The sequence below is a fragment of the Heterodontus francisci genome, chromosome 25 (assembly GCF_036365525.1).
Source record: "Heterodontus francisci isolate sHetFra1 chromosome 25, sHetFra1.hap1, whole genome shotgun sequence".
Lineage (NCBI taxonomy): Eukaryota > Metazoa > Chordata > Chondrichthyes > Heterodontiformes > Heterodontidae > Heterodontus > Heterodontus francisci.
The window spans coordinates 60,215,011-60,229,710 of record NC_090395.1 but is presented as its reverse complement, the minus strand read 5'-3'; the positions used below and the strand labels follow the sequence as shown (position 1 = coordinate 60,229,710).

General features: G+C 43.8%; 1 protein-coding gene across 1 annotated transcript in view; it reads right to left on the bottom strand.

Moving 5' to 3' along the window:
* Positions 1–517: 517 nt before the first annotated feature.
* Positions 518–14,700, bottom strand: part of sort1a (sortilin 1a) — an 85,925-nt gene continuing 71,742 nt past the window's right edge. The window contains exon 20 of the mRNA XM_068057294.1: positions 518–4,369. Coding sequence (XP_067913395.1) covers positions 4,355–4,369 — 15 coding nt within the window. The 3' untranslated portion in view covers positions 518–4,354. The remainder of the gene's footprint in view (positions 4,370–14,700) is intronic.

Genomic DNA, 14,700 nt, shown 5'->3' with positions numbered 1-14,700 from the left:
GGGGGGGGGGTTTAGAGAAAAAAAAAGGATTTGTATGTCCCAATTGATATTTTATTGCTGGAAGCACTTAGCGATGAGTGAAACAGCATTGAGCTTAAGGGTGATATTAGATAGAATACTGTGGACATAAACCCTTTGGGCTGGATTTTACGACGGGCGGATGGGAGCTGGCCAGCGAAGTAAAAGTCGGTGGCGAACCTGCATCCACCCAGCCCAGAGATCTGACCCACATTTTATGGGTCCCCGGGCTTTAATTGTTCAGAGGCAGGACTTCCACCCACTTGAGGGAGGAAGTCCCACTGCATTGAGCTGCCTGCCAATCATTGGGGCAACAGCTCTCAGTCCCAGCAGTGCTAACGGGAGCGGTGGCCACTGCTGGGACTGCATTCCAGCTGAGGACACGGAGCCAAGACTGAGGTAAGTTTGGTTTGCCTCACCAGGCAATTGGTTGTGGCCCGGCAAGGCAAAGGTGGTCATTTGGGGGGGGGGGGGGGGGGGGGGGGGGGGGGGGGGGGGGGGAAAAGAGGGAGGCATCTCGGGTCCTGGGAGTGGTTGGGGAGGCGGGGTCAGCCCTCAAATCAAGCACCCTATGCCCAATTGTCAGGTCCCCCACGTGGTATACTGGATGGCCACCAGGTATCACTGGGCGGCCTTTCACGTCAACCGGACACGCCACTTAAGGGCCTTGATTGGCCTGGGGCGGGCAGCCCGTTTGTACTTGAAGGAAGATGGCAGTTTCTAAAAGCAGTAAAAATCTTTGACACCAGATAGAAAGGAAATTGAATGCAAAGCAAGCAGTTTTACATGCATCCATTTTGGGTCAAGGCTGATTAGATGCAACTTGTCATAACAAACCCATCCCAGTTTTGTTGAACAGATTAAGATTTGACTTGTACTATCCAAAGCTAACAGCACAACATCCTTTTGCATCTGACTATTGCAGCTACAAAGAACGTTGTAAAATACAGGGCTATGTGACACAGCAGGGCAGTGCGATTTGTTTTACATTATTTCTAGCAAAGACCCATCTCAGATGTTATGAGCTGAATAGCCTCCTTCTTAGCAATAAAATTTAATTGTTCAATTTAAGTGGACGTGCAATTGCAGTAGTCAAACCGAACTCGTGCTCTTATGCACTCAATGAATTGGATGCAGATTGCGGAATATAGCTTGATCAAAGTTTCTTGAAATATACAACAGCAAGTAATTCATTTCTAGTTTATGATGTTTTCTAATCAGCAAAATTATAAACCATGAAAATATACATGTTTAAGTCACTCTAGAAATTCCTCAAATACAGAAAGATCCAGAAGTTAATTCTATTCTATGGCCTGGACTTTGGTGTACAGGGCACAATTTCAAAGTTTGTAGATGATACGAAACTTGGAAGCATTGTGAACTGAGGAGGAGGATTATGTGGAACTTCAAAAGGACATAGACAAGTTGGTGGAATGGGCAGACAGGTGGCAGATGAAGTGCAATGCAGAGAAATGAGAGGTGATTCATTCTGGTAGGACGAACATGAAGAGACAATATAAAACAAAGGGCACAATTCTAAAAGGGTGAGGAGCAGAAGGATTTAGGTGCATATGTGCATAAGTCATTAAAGGTGGCAGGACAGGTTGAGAGAGCAGTTAATAAAGCATACAGTATCCTGGGCTTTATTGATAGGGGCATAGAATACAAGAGCAAGGAAGTTTTGATGGACTTATATAAGACACTAGTTCGGCCTCAGCTGGAGCATTGCATCCAATTCTGGGTGCCGCACTTGAGGAAAGATGTGAGGGCATTGGAGAGAGAGTACAAAAGAGATTCACGAGAATGGTTCGAGGGATGAAGAATTTCAGGTATGAAGATAGATTGGAGAAGTTAGGACTGTTTTCCTTGGAGAAGAGAAGGCCGAGAGGTGATTTGATAGAGGTATTCAAAATCATGAGGGGTCTGGACAGAGTAGAGAGAGAAACTGTTTCCACTCGTGGAAGGATCGAGAACGAGGGGGCACAGATTTAAAGCATTTGGCAAGAGAAGCAAAAGTGACAAGAAAAACTTTTTCACGCAGCAAGTGGTTAAGGTCTGGAATGCGCTGCCTGCGAAAGTGGTGCAGGCAGGTTCAATTGAAGCATTCAAAAGGGAATTAGACAGTTATATGAAAAGGAAAAATGTGCAGGGTTATACGGAGAAGGCAGGAGAGTGGGACTGAGGGAATTGCTCTTTCAGACAGCCAGTGTGGACGAGATGGGCCAAATGGCCTCCTTCTGCGCTGTAACAATTCCATGATTCTGTGAGTTTAAGGCTATTCAGAATCTTAAACATACATCTTATACTAAGACTTCCTGAAATCCATGATTTTGTATCCTTACCCTCATTTGACTTAGGGCAATAAAGATGAAATGAAATAAAAATAGTGAAAACTTTTTGCAAGTAACCATGATGGATCAAATAGAAATTTACACTCTTACGGAATCTATGCCTTAGTCAAGCATATATGATGTTCAATCAACGTGCACATTCACTTGAATATTCAACAGTCACATTCAAGTTATAAAATTGCTCAGTAATTTTAAATACCAAAATCTGAAACTGTACAATGTCATGCTTATAGAAGAAAAAGAGATGAGGAAATAATTAGAGAGCATTTAGTGGAATAATCTATTCTTAAAGTCACACATGGATAGAGTAGAAGATGCGTCTTGGAACATGTACATAGAGGTAATCAACAGCTTCTTATACAGCACTACAAAAAAGTACCGAGTCCTACATATTATGCATGCACTCTTAGAGCATATGCTTGCTGCATGGCTGGGGTTTGATTGTTGGATTTACAATATGTACTGTAAAACTTTTCTATCGGGAATTTTTCCCAAGCAGTTTACAAAGGAAGAGTAGCACAAAGCACTTGAACCCATAAGCAAGCAAAAACAATGCAATATCATTTTATAAAGGGAAAACAATAATATTACATTATGAAATGCTAAGTTTCCCAATTCCAAAAGCTAACACTGTTAAGGAAGAAAGAAAATCAAAGCAAATAAATTAGCAGCTATAGACTGAGCACTGCAATAGGTATTCACCAAGCAAATTCAGTACATATTACACTCAACTGGCTATTTCTGAAACTGGATAACATTTCTATATAAACCACCCTAAAGTACATGGATACAATGATTTCAAATTATTTCACAGATTACCATTGATACAGATAAAGGTAGAATACTAGCTGGAACAATTTCTGCTGTAAATGTACCTGGGTACATACCTGATGGCATTCTAAGTTACTTTTATAAACCATATATTGTACTTTGTTTCTATGCCTACTGTTCTTTTATAGCAGCAATGAAAAAAACCGCAAAAGTGCAGCAAGTCAGGGCACAAGCATTAGTTTTTAATCAAAAAAAATTAAATTACAGTTGACAATTGATTACGGTTTTGATATTCTAAATGTGAAAAGCCCTCAAATCATTTTTTCGTGGAATGAGGCACAAGACTTTCAAGTGGTAAATGAACTTCTGAAATCAACTAAGTACATCTCATTTAATAAAATGAAGTGTTTCATGAATTAATGCGTATCTCTAATACTTCTTACACATATTAAGGACACAGATGTGTACAAATAAAAGAGACTTCTTAGCAGGACATTGCTCTTGAAGACTTAACTTTCCTAATTAAGAAGTCTGAAACTAAAATAGTTATACAAGGGAAGTTATTCTGAGGTTAATAAACATAACATTTTCAGACATTTTGGAAAAAGCATTGCCACAATAAATGCCTACTACTGTAAATTGAAGACCAAATTTTATTTGAGCTCATTATCTAGGATTCTGGATTCAGTGGAATTTATTTTCCACAATGTAGCATTTGCATTAATTTAAAAATTCACTGCTCACATTTATATTGTACCGCAAGTCAACCTTGGTGAGAAATAAAAGGAATGTTGGTTCAAGAATGTTTAATCACATAAAAAGTCCACAAGAGCTTGCAGTTATGTATCCAGAAGCAAATTTAAAAAATGTAGTTCTGCAAATTAATCAATCAGTCATAATCCAAAACCACTATTTTCCCCTTTAAAAAAAAATTCACACCAATTCATTCACCTCTCCCCTAACCTTCCCTCACCTGAAACAAAGCTTTCAAAAATAGTTCCAGTATACCAGGACCAGAAACAGTCTCATCTGTGAAATTTGAGATTGCCAATTTAGATACATCACATTGCCTTTGCATGATGCTGTAAAATCAGAATGTAGGTACTTGATAGAGAATATCAGATGGAGGCAACAGCATCTCTCAAGTATTAAGGTGCTGTTTGTTTGGCAAGAAGAGCATCTTGTAACTCCAAATTTTCTTTTTAACAATCTGTTTATTCCAGGAGATCCTGTAAAAAGAAAAAACGTGTTTCAATGCAAAATTCTGATTCTAAGGGGCTGAATTTCACTGATCGTTCCCATGCACAGCGGTGGGAAAAAAAAGTAATTTCTTATTTTCAAAGCACCAATGAACTTCGCGTTCAGGGAGCAAAACCTAGGCAAAATGCATCCTTACAAAAATTAATGAAATTAGCATTCACATTTATTCTACAAATAAACCTCATTCTTTGATCGAAGAGAAATCATTTGGAAAGTAATTACTTTATAGTCAGATGACAAGCATCTGTAAATTGCATGCTGCTACTGATGCACTACAAAACTCATTATGAACTGTATGAAAACCAGAAGTTTTAAAAGAAAACAGCACACCAACCATACAAAGTTAGTTACAAAAAACAAAGCTACCTTTGTGCATCAAACTGTGTACAACTGAAAGCTTATGTCCCCTACTCGTAATTTTGGCAACAGAATAGTTTGCGTTTCTGGATCCTGCATTATAAATTTGTTATAATTTATAAAGCTGTTCCAGTACAACTACAACACTGGCAATACCTGACAATGTGGAAAATTGCCCACGTATGTCCTGTCCACAAAAAGCAGGACAAATCCAACCCAGCCAATTACTGCCTTATCAGTCTACTTCCAGTCATCAACAAAGTGATGGAAGGAGCCGTTGACAGTGCTATCATGTAGCACTTGCTCAGCAATAACCTGCTCGCTGACACGCAGTTTGGGTTCTGCAAGAGCCACTAAGTTCCTGACCTCATTACTGCCTTGGCCCAAACATGAAAAAAGAGCTAAACTCCAGAAGTGAGGTGAGAGTGCTTGCCCTTGACATCAAGGCAGCATTTGACTGAGTACGGCAAAAAGGAGGCTTAGCAAAACTGCAGTCAATGGGAATCGGGGGAAAATTCTACACTAGTTGGAGACATATGTAGCACAAAGGAAGATGGTTGTAGTTGTTGAAGGTCAATCATCTCAGTCCCAGGAGATCACTGCAGGAGTTCCTCAGGGTACTGTCCTAGGCCCAACCATCTTCAGCTGCTTCATCAATGACCTTCCTTCAATCACAAGTCAGAAGTGGGGATGTTCACTGATAATTGCACAATGTTCAGCACCATTCACAACTCCACAGATACTGAAGCAGCCCATGTCCAGATGCACAAGACCTGGATAACATCCAGGCTTGGGCTGATAAGTGGCAAGTAACGTTCGCGCCACATAAGTGGCAGGCAATGACCATCACCCCTTGATGTTCAATGGTATTGCCTCGCTGAATCCCCCACTAACAACATTCTGGGCGTCACTATTTACCAGAAACTGAACTGGACTAGCCACATAAATGTTGTGGCTACAAAAAAGGTCAGAGGCTGGGAATTTTGCAGTGAGTAACTCACCTCCTGTTTCTCCAATTCCTGTCCACCATCTACAAGGCATAAGTCAGGAGTGTGATGGAATACTCTCAAATTGCCTGGATGGGTGTAGCTCCAAGTAAAGGCCTACTACCCAACCCGAACCCGACAACATGTGTCGGGTTCGGGTTGGGCCGACACACACAGTAAGCGCTCTGCTGGTAAGTATTAAAATTTTAGAAAAAAAACAAACTTACCTGAGCTGGGAGTCCGGGATGTCAAGCAGGGAAACTGAGTCTGCTTAGTGAGCGAGTGACGTCTCCATGACGTCATCATGCACACACTGCAGCTTCCTGGAGGTTCCAAGTCAGAAGGCAAGTAAAGGGATGATCAGTTCAGGGTGGTGTGGGGCAAAATTGGAGGGACTCGGGCCAGGTCGGCTGTGGTTCGGTCTGGTTCTTTTTCCCCGACCTGAGCAGGCCTTTAGCTCCAAAAACACTAAAGATCAACACCATCCAGGACAAAGCAGCCCACTTGATTGGCACCCCAACCGCCACCTTCAACATTCACTCCCTCCACCACCGATGCAGTGGCAGCAGTGTGTACCATCTACAAGATGCACTGCAGCAACTCACCAAGGCTCCTTCGACAGCACCATCCAAACTTGCAAACTCTACCACCTAGAACCACAAGGGTAGCAGATGTATGGGACCACCACCTGCAAGTTCCCCTCCAAGCCACACACCATCCTAATTTAGAACTATATCGCTGTTCCTTCACTGTTGCAGGGTCAAAATCCTGGAACTCCCTTCCTAACAGCATTGTTGGTGTACCGCAGCAGTGCAAGGAGGCAGCTCAGCACCACCTTCTCAACGGCAACTGGGGATGGGCAATAAATGGTGGCCTAGCCAGCGATGCCTAAATCCCCCAAACAAATACAAAAAAAATTGATTTCTCAAGAAGAGCCAAAACTAGTCTGTACATGGAACAACTGCTCTGCAACTTTGCTTTAAGTTGGAGTCCCACCAAAGATGAGAGGGTTGTTTGCAATTTGTGTACAACTTTGAAGTATAACATTAATAATTGATAAATATTGTTCGATCTCTCATGGCATTACAGATCAGGTTGCTAGTTCTGGCTGCTATAGGTTCTACTCACTCATCACCCCTGCACTTGCTGATCCAATATAGACAACCAGTCTTCTAACGCCTGCAATTTTAAAATTCTCATACTCATGTCATCTTTGATTTCTCTCTATCCCTGGTTCCCCTCAGCTTACTTCCAACTTTGCTCTTCGTAATACCCCAACTCCAGTTGAATCTCGGATCATTTAAAGAAACAGATTATTTCCAGTGATTCAGGAGTCAAGAACGAGGGATCAGAGACAATATTAAATACAAGAGATTTACTACAAAGGAGAAGGGAAAAATTACTTTTGAAAAAAAAACCGCAGAAATGAAATGCAATACCGAAATTAGTGATTCAAGCAGAGTTCACACCAACATTCAAGAGTAGGTTAAATAAGTGGTTCAAGGGGAAGAAAAAGGCATACAAGGAGAAGGCAGGCACATTTTTTTTTTTTTATTATTCAAGGGATGAGTGTGTTGCCAGGCCAGCATTTGGTGCCCATCCCTAATTGCTCTTGAGAAGGTGTTGGTGAGCCGCCTTCTTGAACCACTGCAGTCCATCTGGTGTAGGCACACCCACGGTGCAGTTAGGGAGGGAGTTCCGGCTTTTTGACCCAGCGACAGTTTAGGAACGATGATAAAGTTCCAAGTCAGGATCATGTGCGACTTGGTGGGAAACTTGCAGGTGGTGGTGTTCCCATATGTCTGCTGCTCTTGTCCTTCTCGGTGATGAGGTCACAGCTTGGAAGGTGCTGTCAAAGGAGGCTTGGCAAGTTGCTGCAGTGCATCTTGTTTATGGCACGCACTGCTTCTATCATGCGCCAGTGGTGGATTGAGTGGATGCTTGAGGTAGTGGATGGGGTGCCGATCAAGCGGCTTTGTCCTGGATGGTATAGAGCTTCTTGAATGTTGATGGAGCTTCACCCATCCGGGTAAGTGCGGTATTCCATCACACTCCTGACTTGTGTCTTGTAGATGGAGGACAGGCCTTGGAGAAATCGGGAGCTGGATTACTCGCCACAGAATTCCCAGTCTGTGACCTGCTCTTGTAGCCACAGTATTTATACGGCTTGTCCAGTTAACTTTCTGGTCAATGGTAACTCCCAGGATGTTCACAGTGGAGAGGGGGTGGGGGAATTCAGCGATGCCAATCAACATGAGGGGGAAATGGTTAGATTCTCTCTTTTTAAGAGATGGTCATTACCTGGCACTTGTGTGGCATGAATGTTACTTGCCACTTATCAGCCTATGCCTGAATGTAGTCCAGGTTTTGCTGCACGTGAACATGGACTGTTTCAGTATCAGAGGAGTTATGAAGGTACGGAACACTGTGCAGATCATCAGCGAGCATCCCCATTTCTGACCTTATGATGGAGGGAAGGTCATTGATGAAGCAGCCGAAGATGGTTGAGCCTAGGTCCCGACCCTAAGAAACTCCTGCAACGATATCCTGGGGTTTAGATGTTTGGCCTCCAACCACAACCATCTATCTTTTTATTAGACATGACTCCAACTAGGGGGTATTTTCCTCCAATTCCCAATGACTTCAATTTTGCTAGGGCTCCTAGATGCCACATTTGGTCAAATGCTGCCTTGATATCAAGGGCAGTCACTCTCATGTCATCTCGTGAATTCAGCTATTTTGTCCATGTTTGGACCAAGACTGTAATGAGGTCTGGTGCCGAGTGGCCCTGGTGGAACCCAAACTGAGCGTCAGTGAGCAGGTTATTGCAACAAGTACCGTTTGACAGCACTGTCGATGACACCTTCCATTACTTTACAGATGATCAGAGTGTGGACTGATGGGCAGTGATTGGTTAGATTGGATTTGTCCTGCTTTTTATAGACAGGACATACCTGGGCAATTTTCCACATTGTTAGGTAGATGCCAGTGTTGCAGCTGTACTGGAACAGCTTGGCTAAAGGTGCAGCTAGTTCTGGAGCAATCATCAGTACTACTGTCGGGACCCATAGCCTTTGCTGTATCCTGTGCCTTCAGGCATTTCTTGATAACATGGGATCAAGACAACTTCTCATGTGCTGAATAACTTGCAACAAGGCTGGGACAAACGGTTCATTTCCATGTTGTAATTCTATGGTTGCAGTTTTTCTTCGCACTGATATCATGTAGTGGCAAAATAAAAGGTCGTCAGAGATGAGAAACAAAGGGAGAACCACGGTGCTTAGGCCAAAAGCAGTCGCAGGGAGTTGGAAGTCAAGTGAAAGGGACAGGAAATCATTGGCATTCAAGATGACATTGCGAGGAAGGGATTTGGGAAAAATCTTCATGCTTGGGGTGAGAGATGATGAGTATTTGAGGAAAAGGCAGTTACAATGGTGGTTGTAGGATGTGATAATGGTCAATGGGTGAGGTACTGATAGGTTGGAAGTTGGGACACAATGTGTATTGATCTAGAGTGGTTTAAGGATGTGGTTGTGCAGTCTGTGCCTCAATCTCTTTTTCTGTGTCCATGATCCCTTTCTCGGTCCTTGATCTTTCCCTGCCTTTCCACATGATATCTGCCTTTGTCTGTCTGTCTCTGCTTCCCTTCCCTCACCATCCGGGGTGGGTGCTGGTACGTGAGCCAATACCTCTCTCTCTCTCTCTCCCCCTCTCTATTCTCCAAACTTTCTGCCTCTCCATCCCTCTGATCTCTCTCCTTTAGGATTTCTCTCTTCTCTCTATCAGTATCTTTCTGTCCACCCACCTCTTTGATCTCACTTTGGTTCTTTCAAACCTCACTCTTCCCTCAGTATTTCCTCCATTAATTCCCATGTCCACTTATTTCTCTCCAATTCTTTGCCTATATCGCCTTGAGTTGTCACTCTACTACAATGAATTTATCTCAAAACTCTCCCTCTGCCCTGAATTCTGTGTCCTTCAGTCCCTATTCTCTGGTCTCTTTTTCATTATTTTTCATATCCTCCAGCAGTCTATCTTCCATTTATCTTCCTTTGATTTTTTGGGGGCAATTTGGGCTTCTAGATTTAGTGCCTTGGCTTACAGTCACTCAGGAAGCTGCCAGCTTCAGGAAGGGAAAGTTCACAAGCAGAGGCACAAGTCTGTGAGCAGTAAGAATAACATTTGGGAGGGAGACCTTGAACTCAGCACCAGAGTCCATGGGACATGGGAAGCTGGTGGTCAAGAAGGGACCAGGAGGAGAGTTTGTAAATACAAAATGCAGAAATATTTTGAAAATATTCCTAAGTAAATTAAAACATGCATGGTTAAAAAGATTTAAGATGGTGGCAACTGAATACAAAGAAACAATTCAGAGTTGTTTCAGCCAGCCAGTAACCAGATTGTGCAATTACAAAAAAGTGACAAGCTTATTTTAAAATTTTTAAGATTCATTCATGGGATGTGGGCATTGCTGGCTAGGCCAGCATTTATTGCCGACCCCCAACTGCCCGAGAAGATGGTGGTGAGCTGCCTCCTTGAACCGTTACAGTCCATGTAGGGTAGGTACACTCACAGTGCTGTTAGGAAGAGCTCCAGAATTTTGACCCAGCGACAGTGAAGGAACGGCGATATTGTTCCAAGTCAGGATGGTGTATGGCTTGGAGGTGAACTTGCAGGTGGTGATATTCCCATGCATCTGCTACCCTTGTCCTTCTAGCTGGTAGAGGTCATGGGTTTGGAAGCTGCTGTCGAAGTAGCCTTGGTGCATTGCTGCAGTGCATCTTGCACTGCTGCCACTGTGCGTTGGTGGTGGAGGGAGTGAATGTTTTTGGATAGGGTGCCAATCAAGCGGGCTGCTTTGTCTTGGATGGTGTTGGGCTTCTTGAGTGTTGCTGGAGCTGCACCCATCCAGGCAAGTAGAGAGTATTCCATCACACTCCTGACTTGTGCCTTGTAGATGGTGGACAGGCTTTCCATTATCAAAGCAACTCCTGACAACGCAGCTGCCCGCTGACATCATCAGAGCACTCCAAGCAGTGCACATGCGTAAACGGTCTCCTGTGCTCTGAGATAGTGCGCATGCAGAGCCTACGTCTTGCCTTGAGTCACAAGGTTCTGGGTTCAAGTCCCACTCCAGGGACTGAGCACAAAAAAAAAAAATCAAGACTGACTTCAGTGCCCTGATTTGGATGAGAACGTTAAACCAAGGCCCCATCTGTCTGCTTGGGTGGATGTAAAAGATCGGTCATGCCAAGAATGAATATTAATTTTGTCATATTAACATTGATTTTAAATTGTTGCTGGAGTGAAGAAATGACAGGTTTGAAGATCACCCCAGATACTGGGCTGGAAGGACATTTGCATACTAAGAGAGGCTGCTTGTAGAGACAAAAGCTCCAACTAATCCAAATAGGTCTTGATCACCAAACACTGAAGGTGTAAGAAAGCACATTCCAGAGACTGCTAAGGCAATACAATCCACAAACCTCGCAGGAGACTATTCCAAATAAGGAGCTAGTCACATGACTAACCTGCTGGCAACCTGGGGTTTTTGAACTGTGCTAGACAGAAAGGAACAGAAGGCAGTTTGCAACCAAAGCTGGAACAAGGAATCCGCTCTGTCTCGCTTTCTCCCTAGCCACCGGACCCACGGAAGACACGTAAACCTCAAGAGCGAAAAGACTCAGACATCGAAACAAGTTCAAGCGTGCAATGGGCCCCAACAAATTGCAAGACTTACCGGCAACCAAAGACTCCACATTGAACTTAAAGGACTATAACTACCAGATATTGCCTCAAACTTTTCCCCTTTATTCCTTCTACTTTTTCTGTCTCTATCTGCATGTGTGTTTTTCGCCTATGCATGCTAGCATGGCCACGTCGCATATTTGTAGTCGGTAACCGGATTAGAATTTAAGATTAATAAATTTCGACCTTTCTTATTTAAATCTAAGAAAACCTGTCTGATTTCTTTGCCTTACAATTGGAATAGTGAACGAGAATTCACTAAGGGGGAGCTAAAAACACAGTGTTTTAAAATTAAACCCTGTTCTGGTTAAACCAGGCAAAAGCTGAGAGGGAACCCCTAGATCCCTTCTCACCTGATCCTAACAGACCCCATGGCTCTATTTTGAAGAGCAGGCAATTTATCCCCGGTGTCCTGCCCAATATTTAGTCCTCAATCAACATCATAAAAACAGATTATCTGGTCATCATCAGTTTTGCGACCTCACTGCGTGCAAATTGGCCGTCGAATTTCCTACGTTATTCTTCTTGTTCTTAGGCAGTCCCTCGGGAATGAGGATGACTTTCTTCCACTCCAGTGTTAGGTGGGGTGGCACAGTGGTGAGCACCGCAGCCTCACAGCTCCAGTGACCCAGGTTCAGTTCTGGGTACTGCCTGTGCGGAGTTTGCAAGTTCTCCCTGTGATCGCGTGGGTTTCCGCCGGGTGCTCCGGTTTCCTCCCACAGCCAAATACTTGCAGGTTGATAGGTAAATTGGCCATTGGAAATTGTTCCTAGTGTAGGTAGGTGGTAGGAGAATGGTGGGGATGCGGTAGGGAATATGGGATTAATGTAGGATTGGTATAAATTAGTGATTGTTGGTCGGCACAGACTCAGTGGGCCGAAGGGCCTGTTTCAGTGCTGTATCTCTCTATGACTCTAAATAGTCCAATCCTGATATTCTAGGTCCCGAAGTCCATTTTGAGGGGGTGGAAGATGCCTGCGCATGGGTTCTTTTAAAGTGGAGTGGCCGTTGCACACTGACTACCACACAGTCGAGTGAATCAAGGTCTTTGTCCAATGGTAGGGATGGCCGAGACGTTTGGAGACCAGGCTCTGCTACACAGACAGGGACTAATACACGCACATGGCAAGCATGTCCAGCTGGCAAGCCCAGATGCAGGCCATGTGAATCTGCATCAGGGTGTTCTTGAAGGGGTAGCTGAAAACCTGCTCCAAGAGCTCCTGTGACAGGGGCTCCCTGGGACCCCTCATGCAGCTGGTTGGAAGAGGCTAAAGCAGAAAAACCAGTAAATATATATATTTCCTACATTACGACAGTGGCTGCACCTCAAAAATACTTAATTGGCTGTAAAGCACTTAGAAACATCTGGTGGTCATAAAAAATGCTATATAAATGCAAGTCTTATTTCTATATAAGGGATTAAATTTTCTGAAGCACTTTTAATGTCCTCAGAATGTCCCAAAGCACTTTACAGTCAATGAAGTACATTCTTGCAGACAAACACAAGAGGCAACGTGAACACAAGATCCCAAACAGAGCAATGAAATGAATGACCCTTTCATCGGTTTTTGCTGGCATGAAAAAAAACTGGCTCAAACACTGGTAGAATGCCCTGGTTTTCAAACAGTTTCACAAGATCTCTAGTATTCACCTGAACAGGCAGGTGTGGCCCAAATTCAGTGATCATCTGAAGGCACCCTGACAAAGCTGCAATGTAGGGCTAGATTTTACCAGCGGCGGGGTCTTCATTTGTGTTGCAAAATGTATTCAAATAAATGTAAATAAACCTACCTAGACCGGGCAGCTGTCCCACACCAATATTCCAGCCGGTGGCCAGACGTCCTGTCCCTTCGGATCCCCATTTGGGGAACCAAGGCGAGTCACTGGTGGGGAGGGGGAGGGGGAGGAGTGTAATTCTCAGGGTGAGGTGGGAGGAGCAGGGAACAGTCTTTTGATCGGGTGGGGGTGTTGTTGGGAAGGAGTTAAAGTTTAAAGTTAATAAAGGCCGGTGGGGGGGAACGTCAGAATCTGCATCAGAGTTTTTTTGGGAAGGGTAATGGACATTTAATAAATCGATCCTTCCATGGGGGTATGGGTGAAGGGAGTGAAACTGTTACTACATGCATAACTTGAATTTTGAACATTTGTTCCTTTTAAAAATGTAAATGCTAGTGAAGGGCTTCAAGCCCTTTAAAAATGGCACCGACACCTGCACGATGATGCTTGACACCACTGCCAGATACGGAGCAGCCGCCCCCCTACATCATGGGGGACGGCAGCTCCGCGCCTTCCATTTAAACGGCAGCTGCACACGGGCAGACTGCGACTTCAAAGTGCGCTGTCAGGTGTTGCGGTGCGCCTGTAAAATCCAGCCCGTAGTGTCAGCATAGATTAAGTGCTCAAATTCCTGAAGGCTTGAACCCATACCCATTGACCTAGAAACAAGAGTGCTGCTAACTGAACCAAGAGGCGACACAGGAAAATTCTTAATTTTCCCATGGCCAAGTAAAACGGGAAAGGTAGCCAAACCATGGCTTACAAGGAAAATTAGAGAGATAGCATTAGATCCATGGAAGAGGCATATAAATTCGCCAGAAAAAGCAACAGACCTGAGGATTGGGAGCAGTTTAGAATTCAGCAAAGGAGGACCGAGCGATTGATTAAGGAGGGGAAAATAGAGTACGAGAGCAGGCTTGCGAGGAACATAAAAACTGACTGTAAAAGTTTCTATAGGTATGTGAAGAGAAAAAGATTAGTGAAGACAAATGTAGGTCCCTTACAGTCAGAAACAGGGGAATTTATTATGGGGAACAAAGAAATGGCTGACCAACCAAATGCATACTTTGGTTCTGTCTTCACAAAGAAGGACACAAATATCATACCAGAAATGTTGGGGAACACAGGGTTTAGGGAGAGAGAAGAACCGAAGGAAATCAGTATTAGTAGAGAAATGGTGTTGGGGAAACTGATGGGATTGAGGGCCGATAAATCCCCAGGGCCTGATGGTCTGCATCCCAGAGTACTTAAGGAAGTGGCCCTAGAAATAGTGGTTGCATTGGTGGTCATCTTCCAAGATTCTGTAGACTCTAGAACAGTTCCTACAGATTGGAGGGTAGCTAATGTAAACCCACTATTTAAAAAGGGAGGTAGAGAGAAAGCAGGGAATTATAGACCAGTCAGCCTGACGTCAGTAGTGGGGAAAATTCTAG